Raw genomic sequence first — 21,595 nt, 5'->3', positions numbered from 1 at the left:
GGCATTGATACCTGACAGGCTCAGCATACTATGGTTGAAAGATAGGTTTTAAAGATAGAATAAAGCTTACTAGGAAATTCAGTGGTAGGCTTGCTTGACATGTTCTGGAGACATTTTCATTGCTTGTAGGTTGCTTCTGCCACAAATTTGCTTCTAGTATTTTCTGTGGCTTCATAAATGTTACATATACCTCTGTGGCTCTCACTTCTGCTGTCTTCAGTGCCTTTGAGTCTCACACCAATTGCTCCCTAGCAAGCTTTCATGAGATCTAGAAATCACTGTTGGAAGGGCTGAATTTGGTTGCCATTTTTCATCTTTTTTGTTTTAATCCAGATGAAAATTTTAATATTGAGAGATGACAGGTTTTTTTTCTAAAACAAAAAGGGATCAGATCATGTTCTTTCTACAGCTTCTTTATGCTCATCTAGACTGATATCCTGAAGTCCACTTCCAAAACATTTCATGCCTTTATTGCCTAATTAGCATCCATTTCTCTCCTGAGTTTTCTGATTCAAAGGAAACAAACCCCCCGTGGTTTTGAGAGTTTTATGGCAGTCTGATTATCAGAAGGAAACAAATGCTTTGAAAGACATCTTGTTTCTCTTCCCCCTTCCCCCCCCGAGCTTTCCCTCCCCTTTGTTTTTCTTCCCCTCCAGAAATTCCTTGAATTTTGGTTTTGTTCCCTAGGGAGTTAATATATTTCATTTCCATATAAGTATGTTGTTTAAGCATTGTGTTCACTTCAACTATTTGACAGGCTTTTTCAGCTGTACAGAAATGTGGTGTTGAATAGATGCCTTTGGTTGAATCTCCAGAAAGGTTTTGTTATCTCACTTCTTTGCATTCATGGTTATTTTGAAAACAAACTGTTTCAGTAAATTAGCAAGTGAAGGCCTATAGGAATAATTAAACATTCTCTTCTATATGGAATATTGTGTGCTAGAGTTCTTTTGCATTGAGTTAATGTGAGGTGCTGCTTTAAATGAGGTCAGTGCATTATTGATTTGTTGGGGCTTGTTTTCTTTTATGACACATTACTTCTCATAAGATCTGATAGGGACTTTATGTTAGTAGGAACATTTTACAGAACTTAGATTAAGCCTTAGCTTTTACCTTTAGTTTGATTGTAATACTGCCTAGTGATTTTTAGGTGTGGATTGCAGTGGTTCAGGTCTAATAATGACAGAATGGAAAAATAAATAGATGTGTTTCGAGGATTAAATACTGAAATGAAAGTTGGTATTCAGTTAATTTAAAATGCTTAATTGCTACCTGGAAAGTTCAGAAAATTGACTAAACTTCTCCCCAGTTTGGCATGGCATGGGAAATCTGGGCTGCAGCTTGTGTTGGGGGGTTTGTAAGAGCTCTTTGGGAAGAAGAGTTGGATCTGGCTACAACTTGGTATCCATAAAACAACTTTTTGCTTTAGCCTCACTGTTCCAGTTCTCTCCTGAGGCACGTGTGTGAGATGTAGCTATTGTCTTAGCTGCATTTGCCTGTTCACTTCTGTTCCAGTTTGGAAAATGGAACTTCTGCGGGTAAGGCAAGTACCAGAGTGGCCGTAGGGACGCTGTGGTCAGGAGCAGGTGACTGAAGAAATGTCCATGCAGCTTTTGTGGTGGTTTCCCGGACAGTGAGGTGTGCCAGCTGCAGGGTGCCAACTTCTAACTCCAGCAGAAGTTGCAGAAAGTTGCCTCTTGCAGCAGGTTGATTTTAACAGCTCGTGGCAGATTTTGGAGCCCGTGATGTTCCCATAGATTTCCTGAAGGGAGTTAACTGGGAGGTAGCTGTTGGGGTTTTTTGCTTTAATTTTGATGATTTTTTTTAAATGCCATTTAGGACTTTTCCACTAAAATAGTTTCTAGAAAATTAAAATTTAATTTCTGATAATATGTAGGGGGATAGAATATAAGAAAATAAAGATAGTATTGAAAGTAATCTGACTCCTAAGGAGTTGCAGCTGGGCCAATTATCAAAGATTAGGAGCAGGCCTGACTTGAACAGGCCACAGCTGTAGCCAATGAGAAACAGAGTGCTATAAAAGAGAGGGTTGGCTGGGTGAGAAGGGAACTGGAGTCAGTTGGCTGCTGTGAGAAGAAGAGGCAGTGCTCTGAGGAGATGCCCACGAGAAACCACCAAGAAGGTATGAAACTTTTGTGATAAGGAGACAACAGTGTGGAACCCCTGCAATAAGATGACAACAATTATATTTCAGACTGTCTAAAATACAGTTTGTATAAAGAGCAGTGCACATATTTTTTCCCAGTACAGCAGAGGGGCTAGCAAACTGGTAGAGAGTAGGTCCTGAAGCCCTCAGGTGTTTCTGGGGGGTATGGGAAGGGTAGCAGAAAGGTCAGAGCATTATGGAAACTGAGATTTCATTATGAACAGTAGAAAAAGTGCAGACTGCACTTTGTTACTATAAAGATCCACTTCTTTTGGTCTTTATTTGTGTGATACAGAGATGGTATTTAAAGAAAATTAATCAAATTGATAAATCTTGCTGGGTTCAGGTCCTGCAAAATTATTTTGATTACAGTTCTTGGGTAGTGGGGTGGTAAAATAAATGTTTAGCAAAAGCAAACTCAGAGGAAATTTTTTTTCTCAAGAAATACAGCGTTTTCAGCTTGAATCCGAGCATGTAAAGATGGTTTGATTATAATCATGAGGGGGAAGATTCTATGGTTTGACAACATATTTTCCAAGAAGGCTTTGCTGAACAGTTTCAGAGGTGCATCTTTGTCTGCAGCACCATTGTTCCACAAAAGCCTCCTGTTTTCACCTCAGTTGGCTGAACACAGAGAATCATAACCTGGAATGAAAGTCACCAGATGCCATGAGACAGCTGGAAGATGAATGAGTTATGTATAGTTTATGCAAGCTGAACATATCTCTCAGAATAATACATTGCTTGTTGCTCAGGAGTAACATGTGCAGTCTGCAGCAAGACAGAATTTCAGTGAAGGTACATTTCCAGCTGAGACTAGGTGGTGAAGCAAATTCTGAGGTAGAAGCCGGTGTCTCCCTTGGAGAGGGGGAGCAAATGGAAATCTTGCTTATACCAATTTTTGCCTTGCAATATCCGAATTTGGTTTTCCAAGACCATCTATTTTTGCTTGCAGCTCCTGTGAATAAGATGGAAGTGCAATACTTTGCACTGTGTTTGGGAAGCTTTTTCTCACATCCCAGACATGAGGGCTGTGATCATACAGCAGGGCAGAATAGGAAGCTATTGGGTTTTTCAGAGCTGTAAATGAAATTACATTAGCACCTTGGTTTCAAGTTGGTCTGTGATTTCAAACAAGGTGAGATGTTGCTAACTCAGACAGTTTTCTGTGTGTGTGCTGGATGAACACGAGCACAAAATATCATCTTCACAAAGTTCTTCAGCTTTGGAAAAGAGATTTTTTATGAGTTTATGTTTCCTGTTCAGACACACAAAAAAAGTTGCACATCTCTAGGCAGTGGCAGGTTTGAAAATGTTTATTTGAAATACTGTAGAGTGGGATTTTTTTTTTCTAGTGGGGAATTAGGGTTCGTTCAGGGTGGAGAACATCTTGATGCTTTTCCATGCAGATTTTTTCAAATGTTTGTTGTCCTGATTCAACAGGAAACATATCCTTCCGACAGCTGCTACTTCAACATCATTGCTTCTCTTTAATGCAGTGTAATATGATGTCATTCTAAAATGTTGAATGTGTCAGGAGGTATTAATACCACTTGCACCAAGGCAACCACCTGAAACAGTGTTACTGAGGCCATTGGCATATACCTTCTAAGCCAGGAAAGTGGGGAATAATAAAGGTAAAAAGAGAGAAATATGATAGAAAGCTAAACTAAAATGAAAGGGGAGATAACAAAAGGGGTGGAGAACATAAAAAATAAAAATATTTTTCTGTGCCTTTGTGCCTAACATTTTGCAAACCATGGAACCGCCCTGGTATTTCCTTATCTTTTGTCATCAAGGAGAGCTGGCCAAAATTTCCTTTTCTGTGGGAAAATTTTTTCACCAGGGTAATGGTTTTTTGTTTTGTTTTTTTTTCCCCTTCTGTAGCAGGGGAATGGTATGCAGATGACATTTTTACTTTATTATTGGACAATTTCAAAATAAATTTTCAGGCAAAGTTCATACTTGTACATATTAGTTCAGTTGTATGCTTTACTTAAGACTTAGCTACAAACTTCCTTCTCTAGATTACTTAGAATCAAATTAGTTGTTTTCTCCACTGAAATTTAAGAAATCTAATGATATATGAAAGGCTTCATTTGATCTAAATTAATTTTTTTTTTCAAAACACCACTACTTTCAAAGATCATTCTTTCATGCTGATTATCTTCTCTTGCTGTTCACATTCTAGTCTTTAGTATAGCCTTTATGTTGGTACATCCTTTCTGTCTTGTTGCATTATATATTTTTTACATAATTATTTTTCATCCTAAACTCCTGCTCTGTGAATTTGACTAGTATGAGCTACAATAGTAATAATAAAAATAAATATTAATAATAAATAGCAATAAAATAATAAATAAAAATAGTAATAAAAGATAAAATGCATGTTTAACAAAAGCAAACACAGAGGAAAACCTTTTTTCTCAAAAAATACAGAGTTTTCAGCTTGAATCCCAGCATGTGGAGATGGTTTGAATATAATCACGAGGGGGAGGATTTTGTGGTTTGACAACATATTTTCCAACAAGGAAAAGGTATCTTGTCTGCTATGAGCAATTGATTATAAAGAAACTTCTCGTTTCCATTCCTCATGAAAAATGAGGAAGGACAAGTATACAAACACATGGAGTAAGCTATAGAAAAGCTGCTGTTGTTTGCTTTGCTTCACTACAAAACACCAGAAAATATAGACTTAAGTTTCCTGGTTGTACAGCAAAACTGCTTGTAAGAAATAGCTTCATAAATTTTGGTCAAGATCTGACTAGTGAGCTGATAAGCATTTGATGTGCTCTGTTTGCTTTTCTGACCTTTTTCTTGGTTTTTTTCTTGGGTTTTTTTTCACTGCTGAGGGAGTAATACTGAGTGATGTGGAGTGCTGCTATTTCTTCTGAAGGTTTAAGTCACCTTTTTGCAGACTAACAGAACACATCACAGCCAATGTGGGAGCTGTGGGCTCTGCTTCCAGCCCTGCTTCCATGGCCCTGTCTTGTGGCTGATCTGGGCTTTGATTTGTCAGTGGCATGTACATTCAGAGGTACAGGTGAGTGCACATGCAGCCCTGCTAAGAGTGAAGCTGAGCAAGTCCTGTCTGATGTCATTCACCAGGAAGCCGATTCGTCTGGTATTGTTTTTCATAAGGCAAGGCACAAGGTGATACCTGTATTATTTTTTGGTTTTTTTGAAAGTTGTTAATTTAAACATGTAAACAAAAATAAAGAGGTATCATTACCCGTTTTCTGGATGACTATGCTCAGCAAGTTGTTGGGAAATTCAGAAAGACAAGTATTTCAAGAGACTTATTACTTGGCATAATCCTTACATGAGGGAAAACTTCTGTTTTACAATAGCAATTGGTGTTTCTTATGAATGAACTTCAATAAATCTAAAACCAAAGAGGAAGAAAGTGAAAGTGGGTATGACCTACCCAAACTCATGCCCTGCATCCAATGTGCTCTTCTTTATAATGCAGTTTATATGTTTAATACAGGCTCAGGAGCACTTTGGATAGTAGGAATGAGGACAGGTTCCTCTTTATAGTTCAGTAGTCTTATGCTGCAGGTAAAAAAACTTACCAAAACTGTCCTTTTTCTTGTGGGAAGCAAGAAATCTGTGAGGAAAGGGAAACACTATACCCAGCTTTGAAAAAGGTAGGAAGGAAGGACCCTGGGGACCACCGACCCATCAGCCTCACCCCTGTGCCTGTTTAGAGCGTGGAACAGCTCCTCCAAAAAGTTCTGCTAAGGAACTTAGTGAACAGGGACATGATTTGGAACTGCCAAGGATGAATCCTACCTGACCCAACCTATTGGATTTCTGTTACAGAGCGACTACATCAGTGGATAGGGGAAGGAATGTCACTTATCTGGCCTTCTATAAAGCTTTTAATACAGTCCCCCACAAGATCTTTCTGTCTAAACTGAAGAGAGAGAGATTTGATGGGTGGATGTTTCGTGGATAGGGAATTGGTTAGACAGTTGCATGGAGAGGGTAGTGCTCACAGTTGATGTCCAGAGGGAGATTAGGGACAAGTGATAGCCCTTAGGGATTCTTGCTTGGACAAGTTCTGTTTAATGTCTTTTTCAGTGACACAAAGGGATTGAGAGCACCCTCAGCAAATCTGGAGATGACACCAAGCTGAGTGGTGCAGTTAACACACCTAAAGCATGGGATGCCATCCAGGGGGACCCGGACAAGCTTGAGAAGTGGGCCCATGGGAATCTCAGGAGGTTTAAGGACAAATACAAGGTGCTGCACCTTGGGTTGGGGCAACTCCTCACTATTAATATAAGATAAAAAATGAAATCAGCCCTGCAGAGAAGGGCTTGGGTGTGCTGGTGGCTGAGAGGCTGGACATGACCCAGCCATGGGCACTCACTGCCCAGAGAGCCAAACGTGTCCTGGGCTGCATCCAGAGCAGCGTGGGCAGCAGGGACAGGGAGGGGATTGTGCCCCTCTGCTCTGCTCTGACCCCACCTGCAGGGCTGCATCAGCTCTGGGGTACCAGCACAGGGAGGACATGGACCTGTTGGAGCAGGTTCAGAGAAGGAACACAAAAATGATGAGTGGCTGGAACACCTCTACTATGAAGACAGGCTTAGAGAGTTGAGGTTATTCAGCCTGGGAAGAGAAGGCTCTAGGTTTCAAAATTTAAAGGAGGGTTATAAGAAAGATAAGAACAAACTTTTTAGAAGGCACTCTGTTGTGATAGGAAAAGAGGTAATAGTTTTAAATAAAAACCATTACCTCAACTAGATTTAGATTAGATGTAAGGAAGAAATTCTTTACTGTGAGGATGGTGAGGCATTAGGACAGCTTTTCCAGAGAGATGATGGATGCTTCATCCATGGGAACATTCAAAGTCAGGTTGGATGGGGCTCTGAGCAACCTGATCTAGATGGGTATGTCACTGTTCGCTGCTGGGAGATTTGACTAAGATTATATTTAAGGTCCCTTTTGACCCAAACCATTCTATGATCCCATGTTATTATTATGAGAAAAAAATCTTTTCACCTGGGAATTGACACAGCACTATATTTCAAATGTAGTCATCAAATAAAATGTTAAATTTCTTGCTTATTGTATTTTAGTGAAATTTTGTCAGTGTTCAAAAAATTGCAGTTGGAAATCAGTAACTGTGTTTCCATTGGCAACTGAAACTTCTGAATTTTACATTACTTCAAACTCCTAAGCAGATGTTTGTTCAGGTTTGGGAACACGATGGCCACAGTAACTGGGATGAAATTTCTGTTTAAATAGAAACCAAAACAAGTTTTGGTCTTTTAAAATGTTTTTGTAAATTTATGAAGCAGTGTAGAAATCTGATTTTTCAATAGTAAAGTTTGAGAAAAGTCTTTCTTTTTCTTATATAAGAAATTTTTAATGTGTCAAATCTTGGAGTACTTTGCAAAGAGCTCTTTACCATTGCTTCAGTTTTATACCTAAAGATAGTAGTGTGTGGTTAGTGAGAGTTTTAGTGGCTTTAGTGCTGAGTCACATAGTAAGTCACAAGCAAGTCATAGTAGGGTGGGGATGAAATCTTGACTTTCAGTCCAGTTCTCTCACTGACCACACTGTAAACCAAAAAAAAGGATAAATTAGCAAATGTCAGGAGTAATGCAAGACCTGATAGGAATGCATATGGAACTATAAATCACTTTTGCTACTCTTTTTGCTGTGTTATGGGAAAAAGTAATGTGGCCTGTATGGAAATGCCTCTAGCAGACAATTAAGAGAAAAGGATTGTGTGTTAGAAAGGAAGTATGGTTATTAATAGTTAGAGATGACATTGTTCTGTAGTCTTTCAATGCCTGATAGTGGGAGTATGTAATCTCAGCAGTGGTTTACTGATGTTTTGTGCCCCTCTGCTTGAAAACATATGGTACATTTCAGCCTTAGCTCTGAATTTCCTTTAATTGTTTTCTGTTGCTGCCTAAACACTTTGAAATGTAGGGTGTGGAGAAAGAGGAGGTTGATGCAAACTCTTTATGAAATTTTTAGTAGCTGCTCAAGACATCGATCAGGCAGAGTGAAACCCAGGCACGGGGTTGAACTTGACAGGTTTTTAGGTGAGTGATGGTGGAGTGAAATATGTCTAGGAGACATAAGTGGGGAAAAAGTGTGTGGATGCAGACCCCAAGGAATGGTGGTTCAACTACTTGCCCTGGCCTTTTGTCAGGGGTGCTGTAAGTGCTGTGCCTGCTGATTGATCTCTGAATCAAAAGCAGTATTTTGGGATGCTTTAAATGAGATCAGGTCTTCCAAACCAATGCTTTTAGCGTGTTACTGGGATGAGATGTCAAAATGCTAACTAATTAATTACGTCTTAAAAATCTTGTCAACTGACTATAAAGTAATATGATGGGCAGCAAGAACTTTCTAATATGGAAAATTGTTACTCTTTTTCCTGCTCGAAACCAAAGCTCTGAAAAAGTATTACCCTTTTTGCATCAGCTTGCTGTCACTTAAAAAAAAAAGATAAATATTGTTGCCAAATGAGCTCCAAGAAATTTCCATTTATCAATTCAATCAGCTGTAGTCTGTGGTCTACTCTGTCATTTGTATGCTGGTTTTATTTCTAAAGTAACTGATGACTGTGTCTGTTTGTCAAGAAACATTCCTTCCTAACTGGAAAAAAAATGTCAACCATGTAGAAGAAGTACACACCTTAATTCATACTTGTGACATTCGTAATCTGATTTCTCCTTCCTTCGTGAAGGAAGTGCAGATTTGAGGTTCTTTTCAGCACTCAGTGTTTATTTGTGTTAAATCTTCATAAGGTGGACACTGGAGTACCTTTTCCCCCCACCACCTCTGGCTTGTCAGATATTTATCAGCGCCAGGTGTTTAAAATTCAGTTTTCAAAGGAAGCAGATGTTAACTGCAGCAGTGCTAACTTTCTGTGTGGTATCCATGGTGGGGCTGTGCAGCTCTGCTAACCACCCTTCTGTTTAGTACGAAATCCTCATTCCACATCTCCAAACGCCTGCCCGAACACCTCCGCGCCCATGTGTGTGCTGAATCACCCTCCTCCAGTGAGGTGTGTGAAAGAACTGTTAACAACAACACCAGCAACAAGTGCTGCCAAATGCAGTGCTGGGAGCTGTTTCAGCTGCACTGACCAGCTTGCTGTCTGTGTGGCAGGAGGATGAGGAGGGCCATGAGGAAGCCTGGCACTGATGCAGGGGTTCAGGTGGACTCCAAGGCAGCCATCTCCAAACCAACTCATCCATCCAGGGTGCTGGGAAAGCTTCTCGACAGCATGGGATAAGACCATGTAGGGCAGGAAGGATTAGATGTGGTACTAGGGTGCTACTCCTGTTAAGAAATAAATGATGCCTAGCTCTTGAAGGAAGCACACTTCCAAATGCTCTCTTACAAAGAATGAAGCACTAAATAACTGTCCAAAAATCAGGGGCTACGTGAATTCAGGATCTGAGGCTCTGTTTATGAAGAAGCTGTCTGAAGCTCTGTTTATGAAGTCCTGTGTATGAAGAAGCTGAATTTCACCTATATCAAGTTGTTAACCTGTGTGAGCAAAACAAAAAAACCTTATGTATAAAAATAAAAAAAGGGGAGGGGGTGGAGGAGGAAAGCAATCTCTGCCAAAACTTTGTGTTTCAAGAACAAGATGTCTTTACTTCTTTTATTACTCATTAGTCTTCAAGGGAGTTTCACCTTTAAGTGGATTACTGTCATTCCAGTTCTGTGTAGTGTGGTGACTTGGCATTGGAGTATTTAGCATACTTTGCTTGCAGAGTCTGTTTTGTATAAACTGTTCAGGGTGTAAAGCATATCGCTTGAATTTTTTTTTCCCTTGACTTTGATTGGAATGCAACTAACTGGTGGGAAAGTTAAGGCTTGTCTAAACAAGGAAATAGCCCAGGCTAGTTCTTCCATACTGGCTTTCCAAACCTATACTTTCATTTCAGTATGAATGCCTCTGAGTGGATTAGCTCTAGTAGCAAGGCTTGTCTGCCAACATGCTGCACTTTAGCCCTTCTCCATTCCAGGTTGCCTTATTTGGTAGCAGTGACATCCCAGAAACACACCTGCAGTTTACAACCTGACATTCACTCTCTTATCAATAAAAGGCTCATTTGGTACACACTGTTGCTGTGATATATGTTTGTAAAGTCATAGTGAAGGTTATGCTGTAGCACAGTTAGAGATATGAGCCTGGGAGGCATTTTGAGTCATTGAAGACAGTTGGTCCTTTGCTATGTTAAACACCTTAAAGGTTGTCAACTCTGAAGTCCTGTTTAAAAAAAACCCATCAACCCACATTAATTTCTCCTGTGTGTTTTCCTTAATCCAGTTGCTCCTGTTGTGAAGAAAATGTGGAGCTCAGTGCTGCAAGAGGTGGCAGACAATGGGGTGGGCTGAGCAGAGGTGCCTTCTCTGGCCATTTCCCATGGTGGTGGGCAGTGTCAGGACCTGAATAACAAGTTTTGGGGAACATTCTTCCAATACATACCTTGGTCTTAGAGATCCATAACCAGCTGCAGTCACTGCAGATGGAATTGGGGTTTGGGAGACAGATGGACCTTTTTGTCCGAAACCAGAATGATTCTTTCCCTAAGGGTGCTTCAAAATATCATTTCCGTAATGGTTGCAATGGCAAAGGGGAATGTTCCTCCTCTTACTACAGTTATTGATAGTGGCAGCACCAAGGTAACCGCAAAGTTTGTGCACAGAGTTTCATTCCTGCATTCTCACAGCAGGAGCACCTGCTTTCTGAGAGGAAAGCCGGCAGTGAATCATTAAAGATTTAGTATCTGTAATCATGCATAGAGCTGGAGCAGGGAATCCCTGTGTCAAGGATCACAGTAATTTATTGTTTTACCCAGTGTGGAAAAGCAATGAAGGGCGGGCAGAGGGGAGTGGCAAAGCAATTAACGCAGTTTCTGATCTTTGGCCAACGCAGTGCTCTGTGCACTCTGTTATGGGTGGGATAATTTACTGAACAGGAGCCCTGAGGTCACTCTAAGTCAAATTATGTCTGCAGGATGATTGTTTTAACTGCTATTTTTAGTTTTGGACCCAAAAAGGGAGGAAAAGAGCAGTTTAGGTATCCTATCCACTCCTCCTGCATTTGGTTCAAGGTTGAAACTGTTGGCCTTCAGAGAAACACAGAGAGCAGTAGGAGCTGGGATCACGCACTACAGATGGGATGGGTGGGTAATGGGCACTGAACACCCTGACATTCAAGGCCAAGGTGGTAATGGGGAGTTCCTGGCTCCCAGGCCTGTGGTCAGACCACGGGGTTTGCGTTCAGCCCTGTTCCCTCCTGTGCTCTCACCCCTTCTGGCCCAGCCCGCAGCCGGAGCCAACAACCGAAACGCACCTCCGAGGAAGAGCGAGTCACCCAACCCGTTCAGCGAGCTCCTGCTGCAGGCTCCTTCCTTTACCCCACCTCTGAATATAAACAACGTGGAGCTGTGTGGTGATGCTGCTGCCAAATGCAGCTCTGAATTCTGCCTTAAACTGATTTGAGCTGACTTGAGTGGACTGTATAATGCTGTGTCTAGAAAAAATATTTTCTGCTTTGAAAAAATACCAGTTTTTTGTGATAGAAATTGGCCTTACTTAAGGGAATGAGGGTGCTAATAAAGAGGGTTTGTCATGAATGCACAGTAGAAAGCTGTGTCTCCTTCAAGATGACTAAATGTCTTGATAAATGCAGTACTAAGGAAAAATGCCTGTTAAATGTGGTCTACTCAAATGACTTTCAGAATTCTGTAGCCAAAAAAATGCATCAGTCACTCTTAAAATGTCAAGAGCTTTTGTTGCTAGGCACTATAGGTACTTGGTGGTTTTTGTCTTTTGTCTTTTTTTTTTTTTTTTAAAGCGTGGAAACTGAAAACCACCTCTGGTGCCAAATCATGGTCTGGATGATGATGTAACATTTAGTGCAAATACACTTCATGGCCTTGCAAGCATAGGGCACCATCTCCTTCATACACTGAAAATAACTGCTTAAAATCCTCCCCAAAACCCACCAAAAATACACCCTTCTCCTACCCAACTCTCCCCTCCAAACTAGAGCTTGAATAGCAGTAGAAATAAGGGGTATGACTGAAAGAGTGGGTATTTATATCAGAATAGGAGACAACCTAGAGCACTGTCTTTTATTGGCTGATACATCCAGGAAAAACAAAAAACAACATGGTAATTAAATTGTTTTTCTCCCTGTTGCCAAGTGATTTGAAAGATGTGCCATAACTTGTATGCCTACGAGATTTCACTGTGTTTTGGCGCATACACAGGGATTCAGAGAAACAGTTAACTAGAGAGAAGATCAGGCTTACCACACAGCATGACTGCACCCTAAAGAAATCAAATGTATTTAAGCACTTGTTTAAATTAATATTCCTGTCCCACCCAGATAATCATGATAATGTGGGATTTTTTAAAAATAAAATTGCAGCTCTATTACACAAGCTGAATTTGGTGATGTTGTGTTGCATGTAAGTAGTCAAAATAATGGGGAGACCTCTTTTAATTAGCTTTTACTTTAGATGTTTAAAAAAATTCTTTTTTTTTTTGTTTTACACACTCCACACTTTATGCCCCTTCTCAGGTAGGTGACTTTGGGGTTTTCTTCCTACTTAAGGTCAACCTCTTCTTGATCTTTTTTGCATCTTTTGTCTTTTTCTTTCCTGTTGCTCATGCTGATTTTTTTTTTCTGGTTTAGACGTACTCTTTTTCTTTGGTTTATTAGGTGTTGAGGAACCTCTGTACTTCCCCCCCACCAACACCTCACCAGCGCTCTGTCTTTCTTTTCAAATTCTTGCCAAGGTGACATACATTAGGAGCTGATCACAGGTGCGACACAGAACCACGGTCCAGTGGTCCAATGCCTCAATTTTATTTTTTTTTTAGCTGCTCTTTAAAATTGTTATTTTTAAAGGAAGGTGTCCAAATTCTTGTGTTTCCCCATGGAGTTACCAGCTTCTTTTTCTTTGTGGTCTGCAGGCTGGTGATAGCAATGAGGAGCCCTGCAGCAATGGCCCGGCTCTTTCCCTCTCATTCACCTGCTCTGGCACAGCCTCCCTGCTTCTGGCCTAGGAGCAGCACTGAGGACCAGTGAGGAAAGACTCAGCTTTGAGGAGCTCCTCTCCTCAAGTCCATGGAGTTGCAGGAGTGAGAGGCAGTTCTGCTCTGCTCAGATGCTGGAGGGAGGGTGTGGACCACAGTCTCATTTTCAGTGTAGAGATGGCATCTTGGCTCCTTCAAAGCATTGGTTGGAGGGAAATGCTTTAACAACAGGAGAGGGAAGGGTTTGTGTCCAGTGGTGCCCCATGGGGACCAGAAAGTCAGGTACAGAGCTGCAACTGTACAGTATTGTTTGCCTTTTCCCTGAACAGCAGTATTTAAAAGCCTGCTTGTAGATGACCTGTTTCCCACTGGCAGCTCCATCTCTCCCATATTATGACTTTGCAGCACTTTTGGGTGCGGTTCACTTTGAAGTTTGAGGCAAAAATGGAATACTGAAGAGTAATAGCTCTATCTAGTCAGTGTTCTACGTTGTGCATTTAATCTAAGTGTGTACAACATGTGGAAAACTCAAGCCATGCTAGGAACATTTGAAATGCTCTGCTGTTCCATCATGCCCACCATTGGGGAAAAAACTAGCCCTTCCCACAGTCTCAGTCAAACCTCCACACCCCTTCTCACTAAGACACTTAGAAGTAGAAATAGCATACCAGAAATGAATTACACTTGAATTTTGTGGTTTAGACTTCAGGCTTTATTTTTGTTGTGATTTAAAACCTGTAATTCTGTGATGTGTATTTCAACTTCAGATGCTCAGGGAAATGCAGTGATTGAGTTCTCTTAACAACATGAACAAAAATTAACTGATGATTTCATCCCTGTTAGTTCAAGAGCTTTCTCTAATAATGGTCAGAACCTTATGTTTTCTGCAAAAATGTATTTGATCTGTCCACTGATTAATCCTTGCTTTTGAAATGGGCAGCCCCTCTCTCCCCTTCTGGTTTTGCTTCTCTTGTGCTGATAGGTAGCACCAGTATTGCCTCTCATGACCCACTTTATTGGTATCAAATTCTCCAGTTTGTCTTTTGTCCCTTATCTTCCCTTGGCATCATAATTCTTTTTCTCTGCTAATTTGTTTCTTTATTAAATTTAAGTGCCCTCCTCGTGTTTACAGAGATTGAGAACACAGTGGAAGAAGAGGGTAGTGGATGCAAGTATGAGCCTTTTTCTCTTGAGGACATCTTGTCAGTGAATTTTGTCACCTGTGCTGTGCTTTTCCAGGATTTTGAGGTCTGGTTGTTTAAATAGAACTATTTTTGTGAAGTGTGATGAGATTCGGATTACAGTATGGCCTTTGAAGCTGCAGTGGCAATGACCATTAGTCTTGTTAAAGTACAGTTACATTGGTGAAAAGAATGGTGTAATGGTTTCTATATTTGAGTGCATTAATCTCTGAAAACTGTTCCCGTTCACATTTCTAATGATAAATTTAATTGCAAGGTTGATAACTTGTCTTTTTTTTCCTACTTATTTCTGTAGTGCTATTTAAAATTCATCTTCCTATTCATTATTCTGGTAGAGTTTAAAATGGCTGCTAGCTATTTTAAGACCTGTGGCTTTGCTGATTAACCATGATGATTAGGGATGGTCAAGAATAACCTGGCAAAGACAGTATTTAGGAGTGCTGATTTGTTTAAATGATACCTTTTTGTGTCAATCTCCAAACCTGATAAAAAGTCTATTGGGTGTGTCATCTCTTGATGCTGTGAGGGTAATTTCCAGGCCCTGGCTGCAGAACAGCTGGTGTTGGGGCAGTAACCTGTGAGATGGCAGGCATGATCAAACTTCTGACTTGGGAGCTGAGGGAAGGAAGATTTGGAACCCTGTTTTATCCTGCACGTGAGCACTGTAACTAACGGTGTTCTGCCTTCCATGTTAGCTCCTCCTGCTTCTGACCCCATTTCTGATGGTCTTGACTCCTGTCAGCAGGGATGTTCTCAGGGGCTGTAAGTGCTATTTATCGAGAGGTTGATGCTTGATAGGTTTAATTGCTGAAACACCTTCAACATTAATTATGTCATGTGCCAGAAGTTTGGTGGTTGTGCAGGCAAGCAGCCACTGGTGAGCAACTCCTCTGCTTTGTTTTTGTTGCTGTCAGGGTGTAGACGACATCTGTTTTTCTAAATCTAACTCTTCTTCCTTGTTTACCTGCACAATGTGCTCATTTTCAGCCCTGTGGTTGATGTAACTCTGGTTTGGGAGTTTGCTCTGAGTTGCTGTGGTGACTGGGCAGACCAATCAAACCATATTGCCTTCACTGGTGTTGGTGTCAGTTCATTACCTTGGAGTTACTCATTCTTTCTGCTCTGCTGCTTTCTTCTTGTGCCTTACTTGCCAGTTTCATAGACTCCCTAGTCCCCTGAACACTGCCCTGGTGGTTGTTTAGCAAGTAGTTCCTCTTCTTGCAATGGGACTGTAGCCTGTGGCTTCTTCCATGCAGAGGAAACAATGCCTTTTCAGGTCCTTGCTGGTTTAGTACTAAGGGGACACTCAGATATTAATTGTCTAAAGTTGGCACATCTAGACGATTTTCCCTATAGTGTATGGAAAGAAAAAAGGGGCATTGCATGAAAGGAAAAGCAAATGCCCATTCTGAGGCTGCATCTCACAGCATGAAGCTCTTCCCTGGGCACTGCAGGGACCTGGGCATGGGCGAGGCTGCCTGTCCTCCATCCTTCCCAGCTTCCTCCTCTCATCTGCCCCCACATGGAGTCCCCCATGTTTGCCATCATGTTGCACCCCCTGCAGCAGAGCAGCCCCCGCCATGGCACAGCACTTCAGGCCTTGGGGCGTAACCTTCATGGTATGAGACACCTGGGATCTTTCAGATGTGGTAACGCAGAGCCCGCAGCCTGCATGGGGAATACCTTGCTCAAATATTTTCCTTGAATTAAGCCATGTTTACAGACTGATAAGAAATACTAGAATCCCAGGGACCTTCAAAACAGAAGGTTGTGGGGATACTTGGGTTTGTTTTACTTTCTTTATTAGAAGCAGCTGTCATTTTCTTTGTAGATTGTTTTTTTAATGATTTTTAAATGAAGGAATAACTGTATTATGTGTCAAAAAACAATTTTAAAGCATATTAAATTGCTAAAGCAGAACTTGTCTATACTGTGAAATTCTGATATCAGCACCTTGACTTACAAACTCTTAATGACAGGGCTGTGTGTAGCTTATGAATTAAGTAACTTCATGTACCTTTTCCTTTGGCTTGCAGCTGAAGGAAGCAAGTGCGCAAGAGGGCACATTCTTTTGTTGTTGATAGCATTCCACCTTAACGAGAAGGAATTTCTTGCCTATTGCCCACTGTTCATGAAGTGGAAAGAGATCACAAGTTGTATAATCTCTGTATATATCATTAGATTTATTCTTTTTTTAACATTTCTCTCATGGGTCAGTCCATCCTGCAGCAGGTGCAGAGAGTGGGTGCTGCTCCTCTATTTTGTAACAGATCGGTGTGAAGTTGAGGAGGGGGTGTGGGAAGTGGAAGGGGAGGGACTCGGGAAGAATCCCCCCCCAAGTGAGGCGGCAGCAGCAGCTCTGAATACAGTTTGGTTTCTGTCTCTCCGGAGCTTTGCTCAGCAACCAAACCCAGACTCCAGGTGCAGTATTCCCTCATCAGTCTGTGAGCATAGAAACGAAGAGTCCCTCCTCTTCTTCCTCCCCTGCCAAGAGTTTCTGGGTGGTGAATGTCAGTAGCTGGAGTTATTTTTAAAGGCATTGAGGTGAGGCTTGTCGTGCAAAGCTAGGAAGAGGGCGTTTGTTTGCTGAGCAGAGCTGACATCAAAGTGGAGATTGCTGCCTACTGGCTCACTGCTGCCTTATGCCAGGTAATCTTTAACATAGCCCTCAGTCCCTGCCATCGCAGCCCAGCCTGCTGTGTGCATGAGAAACCAGCAGCGTTTATGATCCAGAAGATTGCTTTTCCAGTTTCATTTATGTGAGCTGGACTTTGACATTTAAAGGCTAGTACTAATCATCTTGCAAAACCTGCTTAGTGCTCATAACTGAGCAACTGCTTTCTACTTCTCTTTGCAGGATAATATAAATGTTTTTCTGAAAGCGTGTGGAAACATTGGACTCAAAGAAGCTCAGCTTTTTCACCCAGGAGATCTTCAGGATTTGTCCAATCGAGTTACAGTCAAGTGAGTTTTGTGGTTTTGTTTTCTCCTTTCCCTTCTCCCTCTAAGCGCTTTCTCGGTCTATTTTTTTTTTTTTAAATGTTTGCCTATGGAAAATTCTTCTTTTAATCTGGTATGAGCAGTTCTGAATACTGTGGTGAGGGTTTAAGCCTTGTTAAAGCTAGAGGATAAGACTTTCAGAAATGTAATTTAAAAGATGAAGTATGATTATAATAGTAACCTTACAAGCAAACTAATTGTTAATGAATATTTACAGCATTTAATCTGAGATGGAAACTGTTCAGCTTATTTTAGACTTGGAGCAAAATTGTTAAATTATATCAAAAGCATCACTTTTCTTTATGATTTGTGATCACCGATGTAAATCTGAAAGGCTGAGGTGGTACTTCTGATACTTATCCAAATGGTTTTGAGGCTTAGGTATAGTGTTCCTGAAGGACTGCTGGTCTTGCCACTCAAGTATTAATCAGATGTTTGTCTCTGAGTGTTACATCCCCTGTCAAGAGATGTATGTGTATGTATGAGTAGAAATCAAGTACTGAATGGCATGTTTATGGAGATGAGAGTTTTCCTGTGAAATAGAAGTGGCTTGGTTCTAAAATAAATTTCGTGGATTTTCATATTTCAAGACTGCTCTGTCTCCTAATAAGAATTTTATTACTAGTTTCTGAGAGACTAAGGTAAAACTTTACTGTTAAGACAGGTGTTTTAAGATAAATGAGTCGAGGCAAAAATCATCCTAGGGCACACTGATTTGTTACAGTGTTAACTGTTTATATTATATTGGGACAAAAGGGTGAATTTATTGTCTCCAAAAAAAAATGAAATCTTTAGTGGGTTTTGCTGGAAGCCTGTCAAATTAAATGTGAAGGATTGATTCCTGTCTTAAATTACCAGTTTTATCAAAGAGGAACAGGCAGTAATCCTTCTGCAAATACAAGGAAAAAAATACTGTGAAATGATATGTAGCTGCTTTAATTAGAAAGAAATCTCTCGTAGGTGGGTTGAGTGGTAGCCTGTTGACATTCTCTCTGCCTGGTTTCAGAACAAAAGTTCATGCTGTTTTGAGGTCTGATATGTGAGATGGCAATGTGTTTTCAGTCTTTGACTCATACCCAAAATGTAATTTCTCACTAATCTGCTGTTTAGGGACTTGGCACACTTCCAGGACATTGGCATTCTCCCTGCCGGTCCCTACGTCACGCCAAAAGCCAGAGGGTTGGTAACCTCTGCCGTGCTTAAATTACTCACAAAGCCCTAGCAAAAGTTGTTTTGGTGGAGGTTTGCTCCAAGGGAATGGCTGGGAAGGGTTGGAGGCGGTCGGGAGCTGGCGTTCAGCAGCGTCAGTAGCGACAGGCTGGGAGCGCGGGGAGGCCGAGATAGCGAGTTCTTGTGCAAGGTATGTTGTCCGACTCGTCCCAACATGGAACCGTGGCGCCCGGGAGAGGTCAGCCGTGAAATCCATCCCGTGGGCCTGTGAGCCAGGCTTTTTTGGGTCCTTGCAGCACCGCCAGTTCCCTTCCCGGCTCTGTGAGCAGAGAGTGAGGCTGGAATTTGAAGTTGTCACGAGACAACAGTGGTTTTACATCATACCTTCTCAGCAATGCTTTAATTAGTGTTTTTCAAAAAAGCAGATTTAACTATTGAGTACTTCTTATGGACAGCAGTGTGGGGGGTCTGGGTTAGTGTCAAAAGAGCTGCCAGCCATACAGCCATGTTCTTGTAATTTGTTTCAGTATGAGTTTGCTTCTCCACACATTATATATCATGTGACAGTCCCACAGTGTGTATTAAACGCTTCCAGAGTAATTCAAAACTTCTGTATGTGAGCATGCTGTAAAGTGGTGTCCTAAATATACTAGCACTTTTGATGTATTTAGGAGGTTGGAAAGGGATGGTAGGAAAGTTTTATTCCAAGAAATAAAGGAAATAAGTTACATGAAGATAACTCTCTCCATTGAAAAGTTAATTACAGAAATAATTTTATTGCCCAGAGGGCAAGCTATTCTTCAGAGGATTTTCAGAGAGATTTATATTTGTGTCAGGAGAGAAATGCTGTCTGATCAGGAATTTTATCTGATGTGTCCTTTTATTATTTAATAGAAATAAGTAGTTTCATACATTCAAGATGAATTACAAATGTCTTCAAAACCTGTAGGATGTCAGGCCTCAGAAAAGGGGTACTATTTCATGTCTTGCTTTTGTCTTATCCTCTGTTAATCTAGTTTCATAATTAGAAGTAAATAATTCCTTGTCACCAAGAAGTAAAACTTTTCATTTGCTGACTTATTCAAAAGATTGCATTTAACTTTTGGATTTCTAACATTCCAAAGCAAAATCATTTTGCTGCTATCACCTGAGGCTAGTTGCCCGCTTCTTAAAGCAGCGGTGATATGCTGTGTGGGATAACATTAATGTGTGCCTGAAGCAGTGTGTGTTTTGACACCACAAGAGGACTGCTGTGTTCTGCTGTTGCACCGCTGTTAGCACAGGTTTTTTTTATCTACCCAAAACAGATTAAATAAACTGTTGCTTAGAAAAGTCAGCTTAACAGGCAGAGAACAGCGTGCTGGTGGGACATGCATCTACTGTCAGGTATGAAAAGGTGTTTGATTTGCCTTGGATGTTGAAAACTGGTCAGAGGAAGGTACCATTAAAAGGGTGGGTCTGCTTCTGCTGCTAAGGAGGACATGAGAGTTGGCATCTTATGTAAGAGCAAAACCAGTCTTTCCCATTGTCTGGGAGGTTGCATCTCTGTCCCTGTTACCCTTGTTTGATTGATCGGTCACCTCAGGAGCTGGGCAGGTCCTCAGGAGGAACACCTCCCTTTTGAGATGGATGAGCTCTGTGCAGTGGTGCTCCATGTGCTTCTCCTGTCTCTGCTGCCTGGCAGTTACCTGTGGTATCTCCTTTTTACCTTGTGGGAAGTCCTATTCCCTCAGGCTGTTGCCATCTCAGGCTGCCATCCCGTCCCACCTGGACAGGCTCCCTTCCCAACAGGAAGAGTTATTTTCTCCTTGTACTTTATTTCTGAGTGTGCTTGCTGCCTTTTGCCGTACCTTTGCTGACAGCTCTCTGATGAACAGCGCCACAAAGCCATTCAGAGTTACCAAACTCTGTTATGTGGTACGGTGTTCTTGTGTCACCTGAGGTAAGGTCAAGACCCTCGGTTCCTCATGAACAGAATCTGTTCTGAGAAAATAATCTTTCTATCTGGTGAGGAGGCTACAACTTTCACTTGTGTTTTGTTTTCTCTTCGAACTGAGATGATGCACAGGCATGATGTGAAACCCTCCTCTATAATTACTAGAAGTAATCTGGGACAAGAGGAGCAAGAATCCTCTTACATACCCAGACTTTCAGTTCCAAGTGATTATGTGATTATCCTTTTTGTAAAGAAAAAGCTCCTTAAAATTTTATTGTTTAGAAGTTTGTATGAAAAAGACTGGCTAAAATTACTGGTTGCTGCTCCAACCCTTGCAAACTTTATGCTTTGCCAGATCAGCAAGATTAGTAGTTGGGTGGTGTGGAAAAATGGTCCTGGCATGGATGATTTCTTTTCTGCCAGTGAAAATGGGAGTGTGGATTAATGTCTGAGATTTATAGTTCAGTCTTTCTGTAAATCTGCAGAAGTTATTGCTCAGTGGTACAGTAGAGCAATGTGTCATGTGTTCCAAGAAGGATCATCCAGATGGACTTACTCCTCACATACCCTGTCTGGCAGTCATGTGCATATCATCTTGTTCAGTTATTTGTGTAAATGCTTATGTGTCCCTCTTCAGTTCTTTTGGTATATTTGATTTTTGTTTCTCAGTGTAGTGTTTTATATTTTCTAATTGGTGATGTTGTTTTACAACACAGCAGTTAGTGAAGGATTTTTAAATTTTTTTATACTAATGCAAGATTGTCTTAATACTTCATTTGATTCTTTTTTGGTTCTGTCAAAGTAAGAATGTAATACAAGCTTAGTGACTCTCAGTTGTCAGCCTGGTTACTATTTAAAAATGTTAAGCACTTCCTCACCCAGCTCTTTAGGGGTGACACACCCAGTTGTTCCCAGCTGTGGAAGGGTTCTTAATAAAATCATACCAAGGAATTATAAGGGAGAGTTCACAAAGGCAGATACCAAGCATCAATTCAGTGGAGTTTATCCCAATTATCAGTTTTAAAGGAGGCAGCCTGAATGCTCAGAATGAGAGTGTAAATTCAAGTTTGTCTTTGAAGA

At 41.0% G+C, this 21,595-nt stretch overlaps 1 protein-coding gene across 5 annotated transcripts in view; it reads left to right on the top strand.

The window, feature by feature from the left end:
• LMO7 (LIM domain 7) overlaps window positions 1-21,595 on the top strand; it is a 133,487-nt gene that overhangs the window by 41,297 nt on the left and 70,595 nt on the right. For all 5 annotated transcript variants that reach the window (XM_064713291.1, XM_064713282.1, XM_064713275.1 and 2 more), the window contains exon 4: window positions 17,267-17,373. In XM_064713291.1, coding sequence (XP_064569361.1) covers window positions 17,267-17,373 — 107 coding nt within the window. The remainder of the gene's footprint in view (window positions 1-17,266; window positions 17,374-21,595) is intronic.

This window comes from Zonotrichia leucophrys, chromosome 1, assembly GCF_028769735.1.
Source record: "Zonotrichia leucophrys gambelii isolate GWCS_2022_RI chromosome 1, RI_Zleu_2.0, whole genome shotgun sequence".
NCBI classification, from domain to species: domain Eukaryota; kingdom Metazoa; phylum Chordata; class Aves; order Passeriformes; family Passerellidae; genus Zonotrichia; species Zonotrichia leucophrys.
This window is presented reverse-complemented; position numbering and strand designations above follow the sequence as displayed.